This window comes from Amyelois transitella, chromosome 28 (genome assembly GCF_032362555.1).
Source record: "Amyelois transitella isolate CPQ chromosome 28, ilAmyTran1.1, whole genome shotgun sequence".
NCBI lineage: Eukaryota > Metazoa > Arthropoda > Insecta > Lepidoptera > Pyralidae > Amyelois > Amyelois transitella.
This window is the reverse complement of record NC_083531.1, coordinates 1,660,851-1,682,145: the sequence shown is the minus strand read 5'-3', so window position 1 is coordinate 1,682,145 and position 21,295 is coordinate 1,660,851. Positions and strand designations below refer to the sequence as shown.

Below are 21,295 nucleotides of genomic sequence, written 5' to 3'. Positions count from 1 at the left end.
AGGCCTTTTCCAGATCTACGAATGTGCAATAGACTTTTTGACTCTTGGCCAAAAACTTTTCGGCTATGCACCGCAAGGAAAAGACCTGATCAGTACATCCCATTCCCTTTCGAAATCCCGCTTGAGCATCCCATATTTTGTCATCAGTTTCATTCCTGACTCTATTAATCAATACCTTAGCATACAATTTGCCGACGACGCTAAGCAGGCTTATACCACGATAATTTTTGCAGTCCAGCTGTGACCCTTTTCCTTTGTAAAGTGGCACGATAACAGCCTTACACCAATCTTTTGGTACTCGGCCGCTTCTCCAACACAAATTGAAAAGGCAGTACAACTGACTAGCTACTACGCCTTTTCCTGCTTTAAGCATCTCGACCGACACTCTATCACACCCAGCAGCCTTTCCCGCTTTCATACTCTTAAGTGCTTCCACAATTTCGAACATTTCAATTTCGCCTTCCATCTCATTCTCTTTTTCTTCGCTATAGCAGAAATCTTTCTTATTTCCTTCCTTTTTTTCAAATAAACTTTCAAAATAGTCCTTCCATATCTTTAGTACACATTCTTCTCCTTTCACAACGCTACCATCCTGGCATCTGATCCTAGTCAGCTCTCTGGTTATAGTATTTCCTCGGGCTGACCTTACGGATTTCCAGAATACTTTCAGATTTGACTGAAAGTCTTCTGATAGCCTTTTATCAAAATCCTCTTTATACTCTTCTTTCTTTCTAATCACAGCTTTCTTAACCAAATCTTTCATTTTCTTATATTCCTTACGTGCTTCATTCACATCTTCATCTATAACCTCTTGCATTCTTAAGTTAGCTTTTGCTGCTAACAAATCCAGCCATGCTTTCTTCTTTAATCGCACAAGTTCTTGCACATCTTTACTCATCCACGCATTTTTGTGATTTTTTCCTTTCCTTCTTCTACTTACACCACACACTTCAACAGCTACTTTCACAATTCTTTTTTTAAATTCCTTCCATCCATCTTCAATATCGCTCATTTCCTCTAAATCTTCAAATTCATCCTTCAGTCTATTAATATACTTCTTACCTACATCCATATCTTGCAAATTTTCTACTTTTACTCTTTCCAAAGCGCTGGTTTGCTCCCTTACCCTGTGCCGCCAGCGATTGAAGATACCCCTTATCCGGGATATCACCAGTAAATGGTCCGAGTCAATGCCAGCACCGCGATATGCACGGGTATCCAGCACTTTGTTCTTCAATCTTTCATCTACAATCACAAAGTCTATCATACTTTTTAAAATACCTTCCACTCTTGTGTAGGTGTGGATCTCTTTATGTTGAAACATTGAGTTCGACACAAAAAGATCCCATTCTAGACAAATTTCTAATACACTTCTTCCATTATCATTCACCTTTTCGTCACCAAACGCACCAAGCACCTTTTCATATCCATCACGCTTTACACCCACCCATCCATTAAAATCACCTAACATAATAATCTTCTCATTTGGCTTGGTAACTTTCAATACTTCTCTTACACTATTCCAGAACTCCTCGTTTTCGCTTTTTGCTGATGTTGTACCCCTCGAACCCACATCCCAAGGTGCATAAACACCTAGAACGAAGATCCGAGTGATTCCAACTTTCAGCCTAATCCATAGAAGACGAGGGCTGACACACTCATACTCATTCACGCACTCAGCCATTCGTGCAGAAAGAATTAGACCGACCCCTTGACAGCCTCGGCTGGTACTGGAAATTCCAGACCAATACGCCGTGTAAGGGCCGTGCTGCGTCGCGTCGCATCCTTTCCGCTTCGTTTCATTCACGCACAACACATCCAAACGTCTTTCATCCATCATCTGGCATACTTCCTCAATCTTATCCTTCATTCCTCCTCTTACATTCATCGTCGCAAAGCGGCTTTCAGCAGACCGCATACCGCTCCCGCCGGGAACGAGACGTGATGGGGTGCGGACACCATCGCCGCCAACTAGGTGCTCTTTCAAAAAATTTGCATCCATGCGATTCCCACGAGACGCTAGGGAAAAATTTTGTCCGCCCCAGCAGAGCCCCGCATGCCAGGGTAAGGCTAGCCATTACCTGGGGGTCGCCCAACCCCATGGCGGAAGTGGCACGCTCGAGACTAGGCTCGCCCCTAGCCATGCATCCATCGGCGCGGCAGACCTTAGATTGGCAGGTTGTTATGTTTAAAAATGATTGTTAGGTTTAAAAAAATATATAAAACAAAATAATGATTTGAGCATTTTTGAACAGATCATTGCAATACATGTGCCTTTCTTCTGGAATTGTCACGGCAGCCACATGAATATTAAAACAGCCAATTTTCAGGGTTCCGTACCTAAAAACTATATTCACTTATAAACCTTTTCTTTACCCTAATTTATAAACTAAACAATAAAATAACAATAAAGTAATAATGTATTTAAGACTCCCATACAACAAACCTAACTTTTAAGCAATTTTTGGTCGATTTAAATAAACAAAGAAACGTGAATATAAAAATAAAAAATATTTATACAAAAAACATGATGATGTCACGACACCCTTCGTACGCAAGTCAGACTCACACTTGGCCAGTTGTTAACTATCTATTTATATATTTATGTAGGTACATAAAGTAAATAAGAAAAAAAAACTTAAAGAGAAATTTAGTACAAGGGCACTACTTATTTCTAGAGAAATTTCTTCCAGCAGGCCCACGTCAGGAAAGTCTAAAGAAAAGCATTGGCTTGTGTACATACCTAATATTTAAAATATAAACTTACTGATATTAAAAGACCTTAAACATATTATCTTAAAGTAATAAATATCAAATAAATCTATCTATTTTCAATCTACACGTACCTTCTAACAAGGCGACATCTAGCGGGGGACAATCTCGTATCCGCGTGTGGCACATGACGAACGGAGACTAGTAATTCACCCGACCTCGTGTATACGGGAAACGCGGGTATCTGTAAACTGGAAGAGATGGAGAATAATTAAGTTTCATTACACACATATGGTCACGTCTATATCCCTTGTGGGCTAGGCAGAGCCAACAGTCTAGGAAAAGACTGATAGGCCACGTTCAGCTGTTTGGCTCAATGATAGAATTGAGATTCAAATAGTGACAGGTTGCTAGCCCATCGCCTAAAAAAGAATCCCAAGTTTGTAAGCCTATCCCTTAGTCGCCTTTTACGAGATCCATGGGAAAGAGATGGAGTGGTCCTATTCTTTTTTGTATTGGTGCCGGGAACCACACGGCACAATTAAGTTTCAATTCGGTTAGAACCCCGGGCGGTCAGAACTCAGGCGGACCCAGGGCCCGGAAACACTTCTGTGGAGGGTCTAAGTGGGAACACGCAAAGGTGAGAGAGAATTCGGTTAGAATAGAATACATTTATAGATAGGCTTTTAAATTTGAGACTCTTCTTTAAAGCGATAGGCTAGCAACCTGTCACTATTTGAATCTCTATTCTATCATTAAGCCAAACAGCTTAACGTGGCTGTATTAGTCTTTTCAAGACTGTTGGCTCTATCTTAAGTGCAAGGATATAGACCCAATGGTTTACTGGTAGATAATTCTTCTAACTTTATTAAGTCCGCCAATTGTGCAATATAATAGGCTATTTTACACCATGTAAAAAAAAATATAAAAATGCACGTATCTTATAGATTTTGTAAAAAATAAAAGAAAAACATCGATCATTATTCATAAAAGTGCAATATGGATTTTATAATTCAATTTAAAAAATCCTCTTTTTTAATCTGTTCTTCAAAAGTCGAAAACGCTATCCGCCATGTTGGGTACTGACGTGACGTCATACTTTTAGTAAACAAATATCGAATCGAAAACATATTGATGATGTCAGGCTCTGTTTATTTTGAAATTTTAAAATTTCTATCACGTTTTGGGTTTTTACTCTTTAATAATTTAATAGAATCATGGAAGACGGTTTTGTGAAAGCAGACAATATAAATCTACCGAGGATTAATACGTTGATGGTTTCTCATTTTAATATCACTTGGCAGTGGAATCCACAATTTTTCTGGTGTTTTTATACTTGTATTCTTGCATTCAGGAACAAGACACCAACAATATTATTGTAATTCATTATTACAAAAATCTTTTTACTTTAGTCTTACGTAGAGCCGTATTGTTTACTAAAAGTATGACGTCACGAGTCAAAACAGCATGGCGGATGGCGTTTTCGCGCGAAAATACAAAATGATAAATAATAAATCGTTTTTAGAGCACTTTTCGGCTTCAAAAAATTTTAATAAAAATTCTATAGGTATAACACAGTCTCAGGATTGATTTAAAACAGTTTTCAAAAAAGAGTGTAATAGCCTATTATATTTTATACAATAAAGTTTTAATAAATAAATACATAAAGACGTGATTAAATGTTATGTATGTGTTTGTATCACTCTTGCAGAGCACACAAGAGACGGGATTCAAGTGTTTGCGGGATTCTAATGTATGCGGGATTCTAGTGTATGCGGGATTCTAGTGTTTGCAGGATTCTAATGTATGCGGGATTCTAGTGTTTGCGGGATTCTAGTGTTTGCAGGATTCTAGTGTATGCGGGATTCTAGTGTATGCGGGATTCTAGTGTATGCGGGATTCTAGTGTTTGCGGGATTCTAGTGTTTGCAGGATTCTAGTGTATGCGAAATTCAAGTGTATGCGGGATTCTAGTGTTTGCGGGATTCCAGTGTTTGTGGGATTCTAGCGTATGCGGGATTCTTGTGTTTGAGGGATTCTAGTATGCAACGAATGACATTACAAACAAACACTCACTCGTCACAATTGTCCCTCGCCATGAGGAGAGCTATAGCGTGCGCCGCGTGTTGAGGCGCGTGAAGTCTCCTGCCTCTAGTGTTGTATCTCTCTGGCAGAGCGCACGAGAGGCGGGATTCTAGTGCGTATAGTAGATTACGTTTTACACCTAAAACAAGAGAGAGAGAGAAATAAAAAAGTATTATAATAGTCTTAACAAATTTGCATATAAGGAAATTAAAATTCGATTATTTAACAAGGTAAAATACTTGCCATAACGAACCAATATTAAATTTAATTAAAATAAAATTATATATTACGTGCTGTGTGATTAATGACTTTAAAATGGGACCACTCCATATCTTTCCCCTTGGACGTCGTAAAAGGCGACTAAGGGAATAAGCACTCCGACCTAGTGCAACTAGAGAACTCCCAAGGACAGGAGGGCACAAGAAGGCCTCCTATCGAAAAAAAAACATAATTCACCTATTATTTTATGCAATAAAATTTTATACAGATAAATAATACCTTGCTTCTTACACATATCTTCTTCGCTCTCAGGTGGTTTTGTAGGATTCGCCTCTATTTCCTCGTCGGTAGCGTCTATTATCGGCTGGCAATCTGTGAACGCCCATGCTGTCTGACAACAAAATTATTTGCTTTCTTAAAAAAAACATTTTCAAAAAACAAATGCGATTAGAATTTTTTTTAATAGCTCATTTATTTCAGAAGATCTAGATAGATAAATAGACTCTTTATTGCACCATAAGAAAAACAAAAACAGAAAAAAAACACAGTTAATGAGGTACAAAGGCGGACTTATCGCTAAACCAATCTCTTCCAGTCAAACTTAGGGTGGGAGGAAACTAAAAATAGTAAGGCGCAGTTCATACAAAATAAAATACGAAACATAATTATAAGTACCTAAACCTAATATAAACACAATATCAATACATACTGCATTGAAATATACCTACATAAATCTTACAAAAATCTCAACAAATTAAATATATAATAGGCTATTACACTCTTTTTTGAAAACTGTTTTAAATCAATCCTGAGACTGTGTTATACCTATAGAATTTTTATTAAAATTTTTTGAAGCCGAAAAGTGCTCTAAAAACGATTTATTATTTATGATTTTGTATTTTCGCGCGAAAACGCCATCCGCCATGCTGTTTTGACTCGTGACGTCATACTTTTAGTAAACAATACGGCTCTACGTAAGCCTAAAGTAAAAAGATTTTTGTAATAATGAATTACAATACATATTGTTGGTGTCTTGTTCCTGAATGCAAGAATACAAGTATAAAAACACCAGAAAAATTGTGGATTCCACTGCCAAGTGATATTAAAATGAGAAACACTTGGTTGAAATTAGCAAGAAGAGATCCAAAGGCATTGTCTACAAAATCAAGATTGTATTTCTGTGAAGACCACTTTGATGTAAGTTAGCATTCATTGTAAATAGTAAAGTAACCACAAGTCATGTTAATATAACACCAACAACCTTTGAGTACTTTTAGGTTATGTTATGGACGCAAAAAATTTCGCCACCATTAACGTATTAATCCTCGGTAGATTTATATTGTCTGCTTTCACAAAACCGTCTTCCATGATTCTATTAAATTATTAAAGAGTAAAAACCCAAAAACGTGATAGAAATTTTAAAATTTCAAAATAAACAGAGTCTAACATCATCAATATGTTTTCGATTCGATATTTGTTTACTAAAAGTATGACGTCACGTCAGTACCCAACATGGCGGATAGCGTTTTCGACTTTTGAAGAACAGATTAAAAAAGAGGATTTTTTAAATTGAATTATAAAATCCATATTGCACTTTTATGAATAATGATCGATGTTTTTCTTTTATTTTTTACAAAATCTATAAGATACGTGCATTTTTATATTTTTTTTTACATGGTGTAAAATAGCCTATTATGACAACCTACAAATATGTACATATTATTTGTGCCGAACACAACATTAAACGTATACAAACATATAGTCACGTCTATATACCTTGCCGGGTAAACAGAGCCAACGGTCTTGATAAGACTAAAAGGCCACTTAAGACTAAAAGGCCACTTAAGACTAAAAGGCCACTTTCACCTGTATGGCAATATGATGGAATTGAGATTCAAATAGTGACAAGTTGCTAGCCCATCGTCTACAAGCGGAATCACAAGTTTATAAGCCTATCCCTTACTCGCCTTTTACAACATCCACAAAAAAGATATGGAACGGTTTTATACTAAAACACGGCATTTAGTTTATTTTTTAGTGTCTACAATTGAGTTGTTTCACTCCCATTGCCACAAATAAAATAGGGAGATTCTATAAGTTACACTCACCCGCTTATAATAATACTGCCTTCGCTTCGTAGTTCCCGGTCTCGCCGCGTCACCGGTGTCGCCACTGTCGCTCGTGAAATTTGAGTTTTCCAATTCCGCCGCTTTGAAGTTCTCTTTGCCTTTAAAAAAAAAAATAATAATATAAAAAGCATTCATTCATTCTTATAATCACGTCTATATCCCTTGCGGGGTAGACAGATTCAACAGTCTTGAAAATATTAAATAATAAGTCACTTATTAACGTGACATCACTTAAATCTAATTATAACTACTACCGCTTCCAAAGCGCATGTGTAGAAGAAGCGGCGGAACAAACTACACTGCAGCATTTTCATCGGACGTCAATTTACAAATATTATATATAATGAATGAATACATGAATGAATGAATAAACGAATGAATAAATGAATGAATAAATAAATAAATGTCTAAACATACCAATAGGCATCAGCTGTTCGTCTAATTCGCCAGATTTGTGTAGTATCCTGCAAGCTTGCAGCGCCACCATGCGGCGGGCGAGCACTCTGGTTTTCATTGGGTGACCCTGGGCGAACGAAGAAAATATTTTATTTAAAAAAAAAGTGCCGTGTGGTTCCCGGCACCGATACAAAAAAAGAATAGGACCACTCCATCTCTTTCCCGTGGATGTCGTAAAAGACGACTAAGGGATAGGCTTACAAACTTGGGATTCTTTTTTAGACGATATGGGCTAGCAACCTGTCACTATTTGAATCTCAATTCTATCGTTGAGCCAAATAGCTGAAAGTGGCCATTCAGTCTTTTCAAGACTATTGGCTCTGTCTAACCCGCAAGGGATATAGACGTGACCATATGTGTATGTATGTTAAAAATAAAAACAACTATATCTATACGACAAGGGGACATTTTGCAAAAAAAAAAGACATTTACGGCCAGGGGACATTTTGCGAAATAGACATTTACGACAAGGGGACATTTTGCAAAAAAAAGACATTTACGACAAGGGGACATTTTGCAAAAAAAAGACATTAACGACCAGGGGACATTTAGCAAAAAAAAAAGACATTTACGACCAGGGGACATTTTGCAAAAAAAAAGACATTTACAACCAGGGGACATTTTGCAAAAAAAAAGACATTTACGACCAGGGGACATTATGCGAAAGAGACATTTACGACCAATGGACATTTTGCGAATGAGACTTATTGCGCATGAACAAAATTGGCTTCCAAATTCATAATTGACACTTACCACTATATTATATTTAACAGGACAGTTAAGCGGCAGCCGTAGTGTACATATGTAAGCCGTGTGTAGTTCCCCGGCGCTGTCCGGGATTCGAACCTGCTCCGTCCACCACTGAGGCGCCAGGCGGGTGAACGTATCGGAGGGCAGTTTGGCACAGTATCTGTGAAATTCATACTTTGTCAGCGGCTTTTTAAATGGAGTTTCAAGTATTACTGAAACTATTCATAGTAGTGCAGTGTGGTTCCAGGCAGTTCAGAATATGGGTATCGTAAAAGCCGACTAAAGAAAGGCTAAGAAACTTTGGATTATTCTTGTAGTCAATGGGCTAGCGACCTGTCACTATTTGAATCTAAATTTCATCATCAAGCGAAACAGCTGAACATGGCCTTTCAGTCTTTTTAAGACTGTTGGCTCTGTTTACTCCGCAAGGGATATAAATGTGACTAAATATGTGAAACTTAAAAAGACTGGTGGGCCACGTTAGGCTTTTTGGCTGAATGAGAACACTGAGATTCCTATATGAATGACAGGTGACATAAACTTACCTATTTATAAGTGGTATAGCAGTACTAAGATCGACAAATGGAATATCATTGTCCACAATTTTCACTTCACTATTACACTTAACACTTTTCGTTTCACTAAATGCATTTCCACTAATATTGTTACCAATATCCATATTTCTACTAGCACTATTCGTTTTATTTACAATTACTATATTATTAATATCTGCAATGTCTAAATCATCATTTGGTTTATTTGAATTAATATAATTTTCACTTGTTATTTTTATTTGAGACACGGCTGTAACTGTATTTATAGATTCATTGTTTAAAATATTGTGTAACATTTGAAAATTGTTATCAAAATTTGATCTATTTACATAAGTACAATTATTTATTGATTTCTCGCTAAAAGCTTCCTTTTTCGCTTCTGTATTTTCTATTATTTCAATATTCTTATTGTTATCAGCTATTATATCATGATTTTCAATGTTAGCATTTTCATTTTTATCAATATCATCTGGGGTTATCGCAGTCACGTTTACTTTATCATTCATTTTAACAGAATCATTGGCATTGTTTTCTTCACTAGCTGTATCATCAATAATCAGTTGCCTTACACCTTCAATCATTTCCATTTTATCAACATCATCAATTTTACTATAATCAGTCATATTACCAGTGGTTAGATGTCTTGCATTTTCAATCATTTCAATTTTATCAATATTATTAATATCAGTCTCAACTTTATCATTAAGTTTATCATTTCCATCATCAATATTAACTTTTTTATCAAAACTAGCATTATTCCTAGGTTTATTATCACAGTCGTGTGGAGAATAAGGTTTGATGACGCAGGTCAGTTTATCTGCGTCTTCTTCTTCAGAAGGTGGTGGTTCATCTTGCACACCGCAGCCGCACTTTCGGCTTATAATCTGTGGGAAATTTATATAGTGAAAAACAGAGATTTAGAATTAATATGAATTGTATTATTGATATGTATATATGAATAATCATTTTTTCCAGTGATGTTCGTGTGGTTCTGATGTTGTAAAAGGCAACTAAGGGCAAGATTAATAAACCAGAGATTCTTCTACAAGATGGGCTAGCAATCCATCACTATTTTAATCTCATTGGGTTATATGTCATAGCATTACATAAATTAAACAGTTGTTCATGCCTCCGGCTCTGTCCGCCCCGTAAGATATAATCACCTGATCCAGCTCCCTGTAAGTGGCCACGTTGCGCAGCAGCGTGCGCGCGAGCTCCCCGCTGCAGCACAGCAGCGCGGACGCGGCGCGGGCTGCGCGTGCGCGGCCGCGGCACAGCCCGTATGAACGGTAGCTGGAAACAAAACATTAAACACTGTAAACACATAACAACATACCATATTATCCCTTGCGGGGTAGACAGAGCCAACAGTCATCGAAAAACTGAAAGGTTCAGCTGTTTGGCTTAATGATAGAATTGAGATTCAAATAGTGACAGGTTACTAGCCCATCGCCTAAAAGAGGAATCCCATGTACCTATATGTATAAGGCTGTTCCTTAGTCGCCTTTGGACTCATTAAAAGCATTATGGCTACAAGCTATATTTTTTTATTTGCTCAAAATCTTATCCAAACTAAAGAAAATCCCTGTTGTCGACGCTACAGAGATTTTTTTATTAAATTCAATTTTAGGCATCATTGAAGCCCTCAAGGATGAATAATTTCCCCCCTTTTTTTCACATTTTCCATTATTTATTCCCTCCTAAAAGTTACAGCGTGATGTCATATAGCCTAAAACCTTCCTCGATAAATGGTCTATTCAACGAAAAAAGAAACAAATTTTTCAATCCGAACCAGTAGTTCCTGAGATTTGCGCGTTCAAACAAACAAACAAACAAACTCTTCAGCTTTATAATATTAGTATAGACATGCTTACGAAGCAGGTACATCCCAACGCAGCACCAGGTTACACCGCGGGAGGTCAATGCCCTCCTCGAGTGCTGACGTGGCGAAAAGCAGGTTGCATTCGTGCATTCTGAATCTGCAAAAAAATATAATGAAAAAAAGGTTGATAATAATTAAAAACAATAGTTAAAAAAAAAAAACATATTTTATTTTTAATTAGCGACCCGCCCCGGCTTCGCACGGGTGCAAAATTCGGAAAAAATTATACATAAAAACCTTCCTCTTGAATCACTCTACCTGTTACCAACAAAAAAAAACCGCATCAAAATCCGTTGCGTAATTTTAAAGATTTAAGCGTACAGACGAACAGACTAAAATAGCGACTTTGTTTTATACTATGTAGTTCCATTGTCAATTGATTTTTTTCGTCAAATATAGAATACTCACTTCTTTAGAACAGTTTCATGTCTTTTACCCTGCTGTTTGGAGTCACTCTCCATAGTGTCTTCAACGGCGCAGTATTGAGCACAGATGTAAGAGAGTTTGGGGTTGCAACGGCACATGTCCTGTAAACAACGTATGCATTAAAAGAGTAATGAGTGTGGAGGAAGCGGGAGAGGTCTGTGAGGATATTAGCAAGTGGAAATCCATGGTCTCTGCCTACCCCAATGGGAGACAGGCGTGATGGTATGTAATTATTAATTTATTTTAATTTTTCTATATTTGGATGAATAACAGCAAGTTTTACAATCATTAGCTTTTAAAATATACTTTAAGAGCCAATTTACTTATTATACTATTTTTGACGGCATCTGTGGCGCAGCGGTAGTACGCTTGTCTGTGACGGGGGGTTCGAATCCCGGCCAGGGCATGATGAGAAACGAACTTTCTCTGATTGGCCTGGGTCTTGGACGTTTATGTATATAAGTATTTATTGTAAAATATAGTATCGTTGAGTTAGTTCGAGGCTAACTCAATCTGTGTAATTTGTTCCAGTTGTTGTTGTGTTTGTTATAAATAGAAATCCGCGACCAACTCACCGACACCACATGGAACATAGTCCGGGCCACGAGCGGGTGCCGGTGGAACACCAGCCCGCACAGCGCGTCCGCGGCGGGCGGCGCGCGCGCCGGCGCCCGCGCACGGCCCCGCGCGCCGCCCCGCCGCCCCGCGCACACGCTAGTCTTGTCGCCAACCGCTCTCCCCGCACCGGGCTCACTCACTTTTGCGTCACTCACTTCATTAGTATCACTAACTGTGTCCTTTATAACTTTAGCTGAACCGTTTACATCATTTTTGTCCGTTGTAACTTTATCTTTACCGTTTACATCATTATTGTCCGTTTTAACTTTATTTTCATTGTTTACATCATTATTGTCCGTTATAACTTTATCTTTACCGTTTACATCATTATTGTCCGTTATAACTTTAGCTTCACTGTTTACATCATTTTTGTCCGTTTTAACTTTATTTTTACCGTTTACATCATTATTGTCCGTTATAACTTTAGCTGCACTGTTTACATCATTTTTGTCCGTTATAACTTTATCTTCACTGTTTTCATCGTTTTTGTCCGTTATAACTTTATCTTCATCGTTTACATCATTTTTGTCCGTTATAACTTTATCTTCATAGTTTACATCATTTTTGTCCGTTATAACTTTAGCTGAACCATTTACATCATTTTTGTCTGTTATAACTTTAGCTGCACTGTTTACATCATTTTTGTCCGTTATAACTTTAGCTTCACTATTAACATCACTATTGTCAACTTTATCGTCAATATCCTTCAAGTTAGCCTCGTAGGTGTTCACGCGATCTTCAATCTTGTTGCCCAGCGATACAAAGTCGCAATTGTCTATGTCGTTCAACAATTTGGCGACGCCATCTTTTGTAGTATTTTTAATGGAATGTTCGCTTTTCGCTTCGTTCGGTTGGAATTTCTCTAGTATTTCGACGAACCTCATCAGTTTCGGTGCACTGAAAAGCTTTATTTTGTCCCAATCTGAGTATTTTTCTAAAACAGAGTCGGTGTAACAACGGATTTTGATGAATACGGTCGTCAGCAGGCAGAGTAGAAGAAAATGGCGGTCATATTTCTCGCGCACTCTTAACTTTTCCAATTTCACGAGAAGTGTGAAGGCTAGTTTGTCAGCGGCGTACGGCCCTGTTAAAATAAATAAGACTATATTTAATGCCCCATGGATGAAATAAAATGTTATTGTATCTAGATATTACAGGACGTAGGTCTATTTTTTTGTAAGTAATATATACTTGATAATTCTTGTGATACTTATCTTAAGCGATGGGCTAGCAAAGCGTCCTATTTAAATCTCTATTCTATCATTAAGCCGTAAGCTCTTTCATTCATATAATCACGTGTATATCGCTTGCAGGGTAGACAAAGCCAGCAGCTTCCAAAACCTGACAGGCCACATTCAGTTTTATGGCTTAGTGATGGAATTGAACATCCAATAGTGACAGTTTGCCAGCCCATCGCCTGGAATAAGAATCTCGAGTTTATTAGCCATTCCCTCAGTCGCCTTTTACAACGTCCTCGGATAAGAGATGGGAGTGCCCTACTCTATCAAAGTGCCGGTAACCACACGGCAAAACTCACCCAACTGGTCCAAAACATAAAGGAACTGGTTCAGGAAGTTCTTCGGCGCCACAGTGGGGTCGGGAACGTTCTTCAACTCGTCGATAAAGTCTTCACCGTATATCTCTATCAGATCGAACCTGTAACAAAAGTGGAATTGTATTCATACTAGTAGCTTTTGCCAGCGGCGTTGCACGCTTTCTTAAATACGTAGAATAGAATAGAATAGATTTATTTTCAAAATTGGATACAAGGTATCACTTATTGACGTCACATAACTTAAATCTAATTATAACTTTCAATCCGCTAATTATAAATTTCCGCTTCCAAAGCGCATGTGTAGAAGAAGCGGCGGAACAAACTACACTGCAGCATTTTCATAGGACGTCAATTTACAAATATAGATCTCTTAAATCTAAATCGTGGACGAATGCACATTGTCTACATTAAAAAACATGTATGAATGTAGAACTGATTATGTCATACATAGATATATAGATCTTATAATATAAAATTCTCGAGATATGACATCAATAATTGATAGGTACCTTGTATCCGATTTGAAAATATATCTACATACATACATACATATGATCACGTCTATATCCCTTGCGGGGTAGACAGAGCCAACAGTCTTGAAAAGACTGAATGGCCACGTTCAGCTATTTGGCTTAATGATAGAACCGAGATTCAAATAGTGCTACAGGTTGCTAGCCCATCGCCTAAAAGAGGAATCCTAAGTTTATAAGCCTATCCCTTAGTCGCCTTTTACGACATCCATGGCAAAGAGATGGAGTGGTCCTATTCTTTTTTGTAATAGTGCCGGGAACCACACGGCACTTAAACGGAAAATATATCTATTGTATTCTATATCTCTTTCGGGGTAACAGAACCGACAGTCTTGAAAAGACTGAAAGACCACATTCAGCTGGTTACCTTAATCATATAATTGAGATTTAAATTGTGACAGGTTGCTAGCCCATCGTCTACAAGAGGAATCCCAAGTTTTCAAGCCCATCCCTTAGTCGCCTTTTTCGACATCCATGGGAAAGATATGGAGTGGTTCTATTCTAAACAGCTCGCACAGAATTTACATAGAAATGTTGACATTGTTGAAAAAAAATATTGCAGTGCACTTTGTTACCGCTTCATCTGCATTCACGCTTTAAAAGCACTGTCTATAAGCAGATTTGTTGCAGGTTAAAACAATTTCAGAACAGAATCAACTTAGGATGAAATTATGAAAACTCCCACGCGAGGAGAATCCAGGACAAAATCTAGTCTCACCTATGATCCCCTAGGAACTCCATGACATGTCGAACCGTGTCCTTCATGAAAGTCTCCAGTTCCACGTAGGCTTCGGGCAGATCTTCGTTGGGGGGGCGGGTGTTGTATTCAATTATCAACTCCTTGGGCTTAGCAAGGGTTCCTGACAGTCTGAAATAATAGTTTTTATTAATAACAAAAATTTAATGTCACGTTTAGCTGTATAAAAAATTTCATGTGCCGTATTGTTCCCGGCACCTATAAAAAAAAAAAAATAAGACTACTCCATCTCGATCCCATGGATGTCGTAAAAGGCGACTAAGGAATAGGCTTATAAACTTGAGATTCCTCATTTAGGCGATGGGTTAGCAACATCTTCAACATCATCACTATTTGAATCTCAATTCTACCATTTACATAAATTGCTGAACGTGGCCTATCAGTCTTTTCAAAGACTGTCGGTTCTGTCTACCCCGCAAGGGATAATGACGTGATTATATGTAGGTATGTATATTTTATGGATCGGATCAAAAGTTTTGACGTGAACGAAAACAAACAAATACACATTCATAATGGATTGTATTTTGATAATCTCACCTCTTCCCACCGTCAATATCTTCAGCCAAATCCATCTGACAGCAAATTTCTTTCTCCAACTCTTCAATTTTCCATTCGAGCTTCTCATACATATCAAAATCATCATAATTCTCATACAAACTGTAATCTTCTTCACTTGTATATTGTAGATCTTTATTCGTAGCTTTTGTTGGCATATCATTTAATTCAGAAACAGCATTACCTTCTTTCGTATCATGGTTGTCAGTGATTTTAGTTTCATTGTCATCGAGTGCTTCAAGTTTATCATCAGTAGATTCTAGTTTTTCATCATTATCTATCAAATCATTATTCCCTGTGTTTACTTTCTTATCACCTTTTACGAAATCAATATTTTCTGCGACATTTTCATTACCTTTCGCTTCCGCATCATCTTTATGCTCATTGTCTTTGACAGTTAGAGATTGGTTGTCTGTGGTTTCAATGTGGCCATCTTTTTTTGTAGATAAAAATAGTGGATATGTTAACGCTAAGATTCTAGGGCGTTTATCTTCCTCGCTTTCTTTGTAAAGCTTCAGAATCTGCAAGCAGAATTAAAAAAGCACGTTACTTAAATAAAATTAATAATTAATCGTTTACTCTATTCTTGGTCCCAAATACCCAAAAGTAACAAACAATGTGGATATAAAAAATCTGAGAGGTCTTGCAAAAAATCTCTGTCCACCACTCCGGAAGACGTATGACGTTTGTATGTAATTTTAATCTATGGTTATATAGTCTTTTGAGCGTCGTCATGTTGCTAACCCCCAATCTGTATGATATACTTATCGCTACATACATATAACCACGTCTATATCCCTTGCGGGGTAGAAAGAGCCAACAGTTATGAAAAGACCGATAGGCCACGTTCAGTAACTTATCGCTACGTAACATTATTACATACTAGAGGCCGCCCGCGACTTCGTCCGCATGGAAACCCTATCAATCCCGCGGGAACTCTGGGATAAAAAGTAGCCTATGTGATATTCTGGGTCTTCAGCTACCTACATACCAAATTTCATGGTAATCGGTTCAGTAGTTTTTGCGTGAAAGAGTAACAAACATCCATACAAACTTTCGCCTTTATAATAGTAGTAGGATTCTCATTTATCTTCCGACAGGCTAGGTTTCCCTGGGAAACCGCGACTCTGACGATGTTGTATCGGACATTGTATTATTTATACATATGTTCCAATCCGTGAAATCATTGCTTGCGCGTTTAAGACTCTTCGCTGCTTTTGGCTGTTGTGACTTGTGACGAAGAGATGTCGCCACAATGTCTTCAAAAGAAATATAACTACAAAAATAAAACTAACATACATGCATACATACATAAAATCACGCCTCTTTCCCGGAGGGGTAGGCAGAGACTACCTCTTTCCACTTGCCAAGATCTCTACACACTTCATCCAGATTCATAACTCTCTTCACGCAAGCTCGGCGGTTTCGGGTACTCTTGACCTGACCCTTTACCAGGACATCCTTAATTTGATCAAGATACGTTCATATTTTATAAACTTACATACATACATATACCTATATAATCACGTCTATATCCCTTGCGGGGTAGACAGAGCCAACAGTCTTGAAGACTGATCGGCCACGTTCAGCTATTTGGCTTAATGACAGAATTGAGATTCAAATAGTGACAGGTTGCTAGCCCATCGCCTGAAAGAAGAAACCCAAATTTATAAGCCTATCCCTTAGTCGCCTTTTACGACATCCATGGGAAAGAGATGGAGTGGTCCTATTCTTTTTTGTATTGGTGCCGGGAACCACACGGCACTGCCGGGAACCACACGGCACGGTTTTATAAACTCACATATTTCAAATTGTCATCTTTGTAGATAAGATGGCAGCTCTCGATGATGAGCACGTTCATATTGGCGATCTCGATCACACCTTCCTCCAGGATCCGCTTCAGAACCGCTGAAGTGCACACGACCACCTGGAAGTATATTTATAACATAACTTTCTCCAGAAATAAGTAGTAGTGCCCTTGTACCTACTGAATTTCTCTTTAGTTTAAGTTCTATTCTTATTTTTTTTTTCCTTGATATATTCCTGAACTGAACTGACTGAATTAAATTTGTGGTTTTTGTTAGTAATTGAACGCAACCCTTGTTTAGTTCATGTAGCTGCCACTACGTGGCGCCAACTGTCTATGGTACGATAGAAATGGTCTGCCATGTTGAATTCTCTTCCCGCGGTACTTGTAACCGAACTATAATTGTGTTTGCAATAAACTAAATATTATTTCTAATCAAAGTTGTTATTTACCGAAAAAACCTTTATGGTAGCAGAGCGTAGTTCTGTAATAAATAACAAAGATAAGAAATACCGATATTCCGCAAGTTTACCGGCAAAACAGTTACCGAGTTCAAGTTGAGGTTAAGAAAAAACGACAAGACACGTGTGAAATTTTTTCAGTATCTTTCAAGATGAGCTCTCATGGTCAAATGTTCAATTTAGAGAAACTCACTGGACGTGAAAACTTTGCTACATGGAAGTTTGCAGCAAAAACTTATTTAGAACATGAAGATTTGTGGCAATGTGTTGAACCGGGTCCCGAGAAAAGTGTGAATGCTACCAAAGACGTCAAGGCCAAGGCTAAGTTGATATTACTTCTGGATCCACAGATATATGTACATGTACAGAACTGCCAAACAGCCAAACAAGTGTGGGATAATCTACTTAAGGCCTTTGATGACCGCGGACTGACCAGAAAAGTTGGTCTCCTAAAAGATTTAGTCAACACATCTCTAGAGTCATGCAGCGGTGTTGAAGACTTCATAAGCAAAATCATGACTACAGCACACAAGCTCAGGAATATTGGCTTTGAAGTAAACGATGAGTGGCTCGGAACCCTCATGCTGGCAGGCCTTCCAGATGTATATGCTCCCATGATCATGGGACTGGAGAGTTCGGGTATTGAAATAAGTGCTGATCTTGTGAAAACAAAACTTCTACAAGAAATAAAGACAACTGATAATAGCGCTGCTTTCTTTACAAACTCAAAGAAGACCAATAACAATCAAAAGCCATCAAAATATAAGGGCCCTCGGTGTTTCAAATGTAATAAATATGGGCACTTTGCCAAGTTTTGTAAGAGCGCTGAGAAAACAAATAAAAATGAGCACAAAAGTGAAGAGAGGTCAAGTTTTGTCGCAGCTTTTTCAGCTACAGTAGGAGAAGAGAAAGATAAGTGGTATATTGACTCCGGTGCATCCATGCATATGACAAGCAGAGTTGATTGGATGTACAACGTCACAGCACCATCAGTAAATAGCATCACAGTGGCCAACAGAGAACCATTGCCGGTAAAAGGACTTGGTTGCATAGATATTTACCTATCACAGGGCAATAAGATACAGGTAAAAAATGTCCTATATGTTCCTGGATTGGCAACCAATCTGCTTTCTGTGAGTACCATAGTTAAATGTGGTCATAAAGTAACATTTAATGACACAGGCTGTGATATACATGATATAAGTGGAAAATATGTGTGTTCTGCTACATTGAAAAACAAGTTGTATGTACTAGAAACCAAAAGTAACTGTGAAACAGCTCACTTAACTTCAGATGGAGAAAATATTAATAGCATTGATTTGTGGCATTTCAGGATGGCTCATTTGCATGTTTCCGCTGTAAGCAAATTACCAGACTGTGCAGATGGTGTGACTCTGACTCCAGCTAGTAGTAATGTCACCAGATGTATCCAATGCTGTGAAGGTAAACAAGCCAGACTGCCATTTAAAAATACAGGTACCAGGGCAACTCAACCTTTGGAAGTTATTCATTCGGATTTGTGTGGGCCCATGGAGAACTTGTCACATGCAGGTATGAAATATTTCATAACTTTTATTGATGACTATACCAGAATGGTGCATGTTTATTTTATGAAAGATAAATTGAATGTTTTGGAAATATTTAAGGATTTTAAGTTAAAAGCAGAAAATAAATTAAGCTATAAAATTAAAACCATTAGAACAGACAATGGTACAGAATATTGCAATGTGCACTTTGAAAAATATTTATCTAACAGTGGTATAACTCATCAAACCTCAACACCTTATACGCCTCAGCATAATGGCATGGCAGAAAGAATGAACCGCACCCTTGTTGAGCGAGCGCGATGCATGTTGTTTTATGCAAATCTAAACAAACGTTTTTGGGCTGAAGCCATAGCTACTGCAGCTTATATTGTTAACAGATCTCCTACCAAATCTTTAGGATATAAGACACCCTATGAAATGTGGACTAGCAAAAAACCCAATCTGTCGCACATGAGAATATTTGGGTCAGAAGCTATGGTACACATACCAAAGGAAAAACGGCGTAAATGGGACAAAAAATCAAACCGAATGATATTAGTTGGGTATTGTGAGACTTCCAAAGGATATCGTTTATTTGATCCGAAATCAAGTAAAATACTCATTAGTAGAGATGTAATATTCTTTGAAAAATTACAGAATAAAACACAAGAAGCTACCAACATCAATCCACCATTGGATGATCACTCCGAAGAGTCAGCTGTGTCTTCACCATCTCCCAGTAAGTCAGATACTTACTCCGGCATTGGGCAGGCTGATGAAGACAACTCTAGTGAATATGAGACTGATGTTGGTGACCTTGATGAGAGTTATCAGCCTCCAAAGAATATATCTCCTCAGCAAATTGGACGTATGAATCTGAGAAATCGTAACAAAGCAGAGAAGCATGTAAGTGAAAGTAATATGTACTGTATGTTTACTGACTTGTCTGACCCACAGTCTGTAGAGGAAGCACTGTCGTCACCACACGCTTCTCAGTGGAGAAAGGCCATGGATGAGGAATATAGCTCACTGATTAAAAACAAGACATGGACCTTGACTGATCTTCCTCCTAGCAAAAGAGCTTTGCCTTCAAAGTGGGTGTTTAAGACCAAGTCAGATCAAGATGGCAATATTGTTCGATACAAGGCGAGGCTAGTCATAAAAGGTTATATTCAGCGTAAAGGAATAGACTACGAAGAAATTTATTCACCTGTAGCAAGGTACACTACTCTGCGTTACTTATTTGCTCTGGCTGCTAGATTTAATTTTGATATTGATCAGATGGATGCCGTATCTGCATTCCTACAAGGGGAAATAGATAAAGAGATATATATGGAACAACCAGAATTATATAATGAAGGTTCCCAAGTATGTTATTTGCACAAATCCATTTATGGACTAAAACAAGCAAGTAGACTTTGGAACATAAAACTCAATAAAGTCTTGCTTGAAATAGGAATGTTACAATGTAAAACAGACCCATGTGTTTATTATAATATGGAAAAGAATACATTCATTGCTGTATGGGTTGATGATCTGATTTTATTTACATCTCAATTGTCCGTGAAAAACAAGATTAAAGAACAATTAAAAATTAACTTCGATATGAAAGATCTTGGGAGTGCCAGTAATTGTGTTGGGTTGCACATAATAAGAAAAGGAAATGCAGTTATGTTGAATCAGAAGAAATATATTGAAGAAATTTTAGCTAAATTTGGAATGACTGATTGTAAGCCTGCAAAAACCCCTGTAGAAGTGGGATTAAAGTTCTCTGAAGATGACAGTGTATGTGACAATCCATATCAACAGGCAATAGGATCACTCTTATATGTGGCACAATGTACAAGACCAGACATATCATTTACAGTCAATATGTTAAGTAGATATAATAAAGAACCTAAGACAGGACACTGGATTGCTGTCAAAAGAGTGTTGAGATACTTACAGGGCACCAAAGATTTAATGCTAGTATACACCAAAGATGGTGATGGAACAATTGCAGCATACTGCGACGCTGACTGGGCAAGTGACATGCATGACCGCAAGTCATACACTGGTAATGTTTTTATTTTACAGAATGGTGCTATCTCATGGTGTTCACGCAAGCAGGCAACTGTGGCACTCTCAACAGCTGAGGCAGAGTACATGTCCATGTCCTCTGCCACCCAGGAAGCTCTCTGGCTGCAGCAACTACATGTGGAGCTTGGACAGCAACAGGCCAGCCCGATCATTATTAATTGTGATAATCAAAGTGCAATAAGACTAGCTAATAAT

General features: G+C 37.9%; 1 protein-coding gene across 1 annotated transcript in view; it reads right to left on the bottom strand.

The window, feature by feature from the left end:
* The window catches only part of LOC106133681 (endoribonuclease Dcr-1), a 55,649-nt gene that overhangs the window by 31,296 nt on the left and 3,058 nt on the right, over nt 1-21,295 (bottom strand). Inside the window, exons 4-18 of the mRNA XM_060952116.1 lie at nt 17,029-17,154; nt 15,210-15,748; nt 14,634-14,783; nt 13,368-13,486; nt 11,788-12,914; nt 11,195-11,313; nt 10,779-10,883; nt 10,068-10,197; nt 8,896-9,788; nt 8,354-8,510; nt 7,562-7,667; nt 7,124-7,242; nt 5,295-5,406; nt 4,788-4,935; nt 2,847-2,963 (exon numbers count right to left, since the gene is read on the bottom strand). Of these exons, the coding sequence (XP_060808099.1) occupies nt 2,847-2,963; nt 4,788-4,935; nt 5,295-5,406; nt 7,124-7,242; nt 7,562-7,667; nt 8,354-8,510; nt 8,896-9,788; nt 10,068-10,197; nt 10,779-10,883; nt 11,195-11,313; nt 11,788-12,914; nt 13,368-13,486; nt 14,634-14,783; nt 15,210-15,748; nt 17,029-17,154 (4,067 nt within the window). The remainder of the gene's footprint in view (nt 1-2,846; nt 2,964-4,787; nt 4,936-5,294; nt 5,407-7,123; nt 7,243-7,561; nt 7,668-8,353; nt 8,511-8,895; nt 9,789-10,067; nt 10,198-10,778; nt 10,884-11,194; nt 11,314-11,787; nt 12,915-13,367; nt 13,487-14,633; nt 14,784-15,209; nt 15,749-17,028; nt 17,155-21,295) is intronic.